Source organism: Centruroides vittatus, unplaced genomic scaffold (genome assembly GCF_030686945.1).
Source record: "Centruroides vittatus isolate TY-2023 unplaced genomic scaffold, ASM3068694v2 contig_980, whole genome shotgun sequence".
In the NCBI taxonomy this organism is placed as follows: Eukaryota; Metazoa; Arthropoda; class Arachnida; order Scorpiones; family Buthidae; genus Centruroides; species Centruroides vittatus.
The window spans coordinates 159500-165499 of NW_027122652.1; the positions used below are offsets into that span (position 1 = coordinate 159500).

Consider the following 6000-nt stretch of genomic DNA (forward strand, 5'->3'; position numbering starts at 1 on the left):
ATTTCTAATGTATCATTTTGAAACATTGTTCAATATGTCAAAAATGTTCAAATTTAGTTGGAACCGTGAACTTTTCCCTGCACTTTTTGTCGAAAATTTCTGAAATTTTTCAGGGAGGTTTGTGTTTTAAGGGGATTGATGGTATTAAATTTTGGTGGTTAAAGGTCGAGGGTTGGGAAGATAAAAGGGGTGGTGTCATATCTCAAATAGGGCCGGACTTAATGACGATTTTACTCCTTATTAGCATTTAAATTCTTTTTATAAAATCTATCCCTACCCTCAAAATTATGCTTTTTGCCATTTTATAATAATTAAAAATATAAAAAGTTTTTAAAATAATATATGGTAACAGATGGCGCCACCAAAATTTTAAATGTTGCGGGAAAGTTAAACTCGTTGCTGGACGTTTTTAAAATTTTATTATAAAATAAATCTTAGATTTATAATCTTATTTCGTCTACTAGTACGTATCTATTAACAGGACTTATTAAACTGGCTTTAAGGATAGCTGCAACTCAGTTTCACAGATTATAAAATTATTGTTTTATTTAATTTACCGGTTACTAATTTTATTTAATTTAAATCTTAGATTTATTTGATAAAATAATTAGCATATTTATAAATATGTAGATCAGGCCGAAACCCTAAAAATACAGTGGTGCCTGGTACTTCGAATTTAATTCATTCCAGGAGGCCGTTTGAAGTCCAAAATAGGGTTTTTCATTTTCTTGTCTTTTGCTTGTCCCTGGATTCCAGGATAAAAGTGAACTGTTTCCTGGGATCTCGGAATAGAATTGATTATTTTTAAGATTTTGATTTCAAGATATTTTGTATAATTATTTTTCATTTTTTAAAGTAATTTAATACAGAACGTATTAAATTACTTTAAAAAATGAAAAATAATTATACAAAATATCTTGAAATCAAAATCTTAAAAATAATCAATTCTATTCCGAGATCCCAGGAAACAGTTCACTTTTATCCTGGAATCCAGGGACAAGCAAAAGACAAGAAAATGAAAAACCCTATTTTGGACTTCAAACGGCCTCCTGGAATGAATTAAGTTCAGACCGGCACCCTAAATCATATTAATAATGCTGTATAAGATATATATTAAAAGTTACCTTTGAATTACGTAGAAATTTTCACAAATAGAAAAAATTTATTAAAGTTTGCTGGAAACTACATACAACAACAACAACAAAGTGCTTTGAATTGAGTTGGAAATTAAAAAAAAAAAAACTTAAATCAAACTTTTAACTTAAATGGTAATTTTTGTTTTTTAAATGAAACATATTACAATAATATTTTATATTAAGTTTTTATAAGATTTTAAAAAGCAAAGATGGTCAATACTCCAATCATTCGATCTGATTCTTATTTAACTAATGAAAAGTCCTGCTACCAAGAATGCCCTTTTTGATTCAATTCATGTGGGTGGAATCGTCTTTAATGCATTTAAGAGAAGACGAATGTTATGTGTTTTTTCACCGGTAGCCTGGAAGATTTCTAGTTCATTTTCGAGATTGTAGTACTTCTTTTGCTCTGTAGTATTCTTGATTTGTCTACCTCGGCTGCTTTATTAGAAACATCAAGCTTATAGCCCAATAATTCGGCCGTTCGTTTGTCTTTAATATTCAGGTTTATGAAGAAAAACTTCATACTTGCAGACTTCGTACTCGTTTGTATCCTTGCCCAATTTGCACAACCTGGCGTTATGCAATTAATGAAGACAGCATAAGTACAATTATTCCAGATATTACAGGTTCTGACAAGTAAAGAATTTTTAGAGTCCTGCCACAAATAAGCTACATATTGATTATTGACCATTTGTGACATTCCTTAACGAGCAAAAAGTTAAAAAACTAATAAGTAGATTTAAAATTAATAAATACAGATATTTTCTGACAGTTTATGAGTCAATTATACTTTCTGTTTGCAAAATTTCCTTAACATTACGACAAAATAAGAAAAAAGTGAATTTTTAAGAAATTTGCGGGATTTCCCGGGTTAAAAAAACGACCGTGATCCCGTTTGAGAAACCCTAGTCCGAAACAACTTTTTTCATTAGAAATAACGGAATCAATCCATTCCCACACCCTAAAGAATATCGAAAAGACCTAAAATAGCAAATACACATAATCTAAGATAAAAATAACATAATGGTATATATGAAAACAAATAAAATACTTGAATTATTATTATAAAACGAAAATTGCACTTACTGACATCGTCATCCTAAACACAGCTGCCAGATCCGCCACACGTGTATGCTTTCGTGTTTCGCGATAACTGCTTTTTTAACCTCAATTATCAATATTACAACGAAGTCTAAGAGAATGCCTTGCTTCCATACACTTCTCGGATGCCATGGTTATTATTTATTTTTTAATTCTTTCTGCCTTCTGGGCACTAAGAGGACCTCTTTTAGCAAGCCCATTATGGATTCGGCTAGGCCCACAATGGGGCGGCCGGCGAGGGATGGGGCACAACATATCCATACGGACCACCCCCGAAAAATTCCTGGGGATTTTTCAACCCGTCCAGATTTTAACCCGGGTTCCCAGAGCAATAGGCTACCATCTTGACTGCTCGGCCATCCGTGCTATGGTTATTACGTCATATTTAGTCGAACAAATAGTTTTTGTATATTTTTAACATAGCTGTGTTAAATTTCACAACTTATAATTAAATCACACATTATTGCTAATGTGAGGAGGTATTCTTTGTTTAGAAGCTAATTTTAAACTTTGAATGTTTTCAAAGTATGGAGTTGCAATGTCTTTGTATAAAAAGCATATCGGGCATTTATGCTTGAATTTCGGAAAAGATATAACACTGCACCTGTTACTTCTAATGCGTATGGGGAAGATGCTCCTAAACTCCTAACATGTGGTTTTAAAAAGTTCCGTTCGGGAAATTTTGAACTAAATGATAGATTACGTACGGGACACCCAAAAACTGTCGAGGAAGAAAAATTGCAGGAAATAATTGTTAAAAATCCAGTAACAAACTATATATAAACACCCAAAATAAAGCGACAAAAGAACTGAAAACAAGAGTGTGACGCAAGAGCGGGAGCCTGGGACAACTCGGGCGCACAACAGCATTTTTTCACTGCACGTGCAGTTCGAAAGCCGAGACAAATTTTTGTCGAATTTATCGTTCGAAGTATGAGGTACAGTACCATTGTGTTGGATTTTATGTAAATTTTATATAAACTTTGATTGTATATATTGTAATATAAGTAGTAAAATTATATCGCTTTTATTCTTTTAAAAACTAGAATGGAAAGTTTTAGGAAAAAAATAAACTTTATTTACTGTAGAAGTGTTGAACACAAAATCGTGTTAATAACAATCACATGGCTTTTTCCACCTTTATTTACTGTACTTAATTTTAGTGATAAGTACGAGATTAAACTTTTTGATTAGTTTTTCAATGTTTTAATTCAATTATTAAAATTTATTAATAAGTACAATTGCTATTTGTATCTGTTGCCAAGTCTTGTAAAGGAATAACGAATACTGGGAAAAACTGATTTTTAAATTTATAAGTTGTAACATTGTGACTTTTGTTCAATAGACACATGAATTTATTATAAATTTATGACATAAATACTTTAAGGATACTTATAGTATGCTGGGTGTAGAAAAACCATAGAGAGCCTATGCCTCTATGATTTAAAAAATCGTTTTTTAAGATGGTTTTGTTATTGATAAAGCTGCAATAAATATTTTAGAAAAGTTTAAGATCAGTTTTTTATTAATTAAAAAATGTACAGACAACAATATTCTACATGATTATCAATTTAACATTATACAATTTTTGTTTTTATAATTTTTATGGATTTCTGTATAATTATAAATAAAATATATTAGCTTTAAATGATTATATATTTATTATTTTTAATTATATAAATGTTAAAAAGTAAAAATATTATAAACTTATCAATTTTATTCATAAACAAACTGTTGTTATTTTAGACACTACTTAAATAATCTAAAATATATATTATTTATTTACAGGAAGTCAAAAAGTAGAAGAGACTACTATCTATTAGGTACATATGATGTATTAACTGATAATGAACAATCTCATTTAGTTCGTAAAAGATTTGGCAATGATTTGAATGTAAATTACATAGTTCCTTATGAAGATCTGTATGAAAAATTGTACGATTGTCACGTTAATACAACCGGGCACGGAGGAAAAGTCAAAATGCGTATCGCTTTACAAAAAACACTAAATGTTCCGAGACCGGCCATAGATTGTTTTATATCCACGTGTATGTTATGCAACGAGAAGAAGTCTATTCGGACTAGCAGCCTTTACAGAAGACTATTTGGTTCAAAACGCAGAAAATATAACAGTTCCCTTAACTAATTACGAAGACGATAGATGAGATCTAGATATGCTGTATTCTTTAGCATAAAAAGGAATTTTTAATTGAAGAACAGGAAAGATTAATGTAGAATTTGATAATCAAAAAATATCTGAAGTAAAAGTGGAAAACTGAATTATATCATTGATATTTCCTACCAGTTTATCTGACACATCAAAAATTTCTTTTGTTTTTATACCATAAAATTTTAAAATACAGTAAAAAAAAAAAAAACATAATAATTCTTAAATTTCTAATATTTGGTGGCCTTAAACTGCTAAAATATTACGTGAAATTTTGTGCAGTCTCAGGTAGGTAATTTTGTAAGTTCAGTATTCTGAGAGAAATGAAGTAAATAACAACCCTAAAGTTAATACAAGTAGTAATCAACATTTCTATCTGCTTTAGTCAGTTTATAATTTTGACAAGTGAAATATTTATATAATCTACAAATAATGCATATATCCATATTATTATACACAGGAATCTCTTTCATTTTCTACAGAATTGATGTTTTTTGTTTGCATATTTAAAAAAAAAATCAATAATTGTTTGACAGATAAACTGATTATTATTTTTTATATTTGATTATTTTATGAAGAATTGTGTTCTATTTATTTAGAGGCATCTGTTTATGTTTTTATAGAAATCAAATGAATGAAAACTTTTTTTATTTTAGATGGACTCTGCTAATGAAATAAACATTATTAAGTATATTTATTACCTGAAGTAAAATAATTGAATATATATTTAAAATTTGTTTAGAGTTTTATTAAGAAACAAAAATTATTAAAACATAATAAAATAGTTTATTATGGATAATTTTCAGAAGTCATTTAGCATATTTTATTAGAATGTAACTAGAATGTAAAAATGAAGATCCAGCACAATTCAATATATTTTTATTTAGTTGTTGTATTATATAAATGGAAAATTAAGTGTTATTTTACCAAAAATATGTATATTGTAAATGTTATTTGTATTATTTTAATTTCTTAAAATCTTTCTCAACTGAGAAATTGAAAATTTAGATATCTGTGTAATTATTTTAATGAATAAAATTATAATGTTTATATATATATTCCTTTCTATAGTATATAATAGATTAGAATTAAAATTATAAATTTTAAAACCTGAAAATCTACTTTCATAATATATGCTTATTTAATTACAAGAAAATCACATTAACGTTTTGCCACAGTTAAAAGATTAATAATAAATAAATATTCTGAAACTTTACACTTGAAAGTTTTTTGTTTATTATAATCAGATGAAATTCAATTATTTTCAGAAATATTTCTTATTTTCAAAATGATCTTGGAAATTTTTATTGTTTAATTTGTTTTAGCATTTATCAGTGTTTGTAGTGTATATATTTCAAGAAATAAAGTTCATAAAAATATTTAAAGCAAAAAAAACTGTGTGAATTTAATGTTAAAATCTTTATAAAGCAAACATTTGTTTTTTACAATATACATTTACTGAAGATGATTCAAGTTTTATCAGCAGACATTAGAAAATTCATATTACAGAGAAACTACTTGTAAGATATGTCTCAAAAGTATAGGTAATTTTCTGCAAAATTTTATTTAAATATTTTTTATTTCATAAAACAA

At 27.7% G+C, this 6000-nt stretch overlaps 1 protein-coding gene across 1 annotated transcript in view; it reads left to right on the forward strand.

Moving 5' to 3' along the window:
* Positions 1-5533, forward strand: part of LOC136985897 (uncharacterized) — a 53812-nt gene extending 48279 nt beyond the window's left edge. Inside the window, exon 7 of the mRNA XM_067283288.1 lies at positions 4029-5533. Coding sequence (XP_067139389.1) covers positions 4029-4386 — 358 coding nt within the window. The 3' untranslated portion in view covers positions 4387-5533. The remainder of the gene's footprint in view (positions 1-4028) is intronic.
* The last annotated feature ends 467 nt before the right edge of the window (positions 5534-6000 follow it).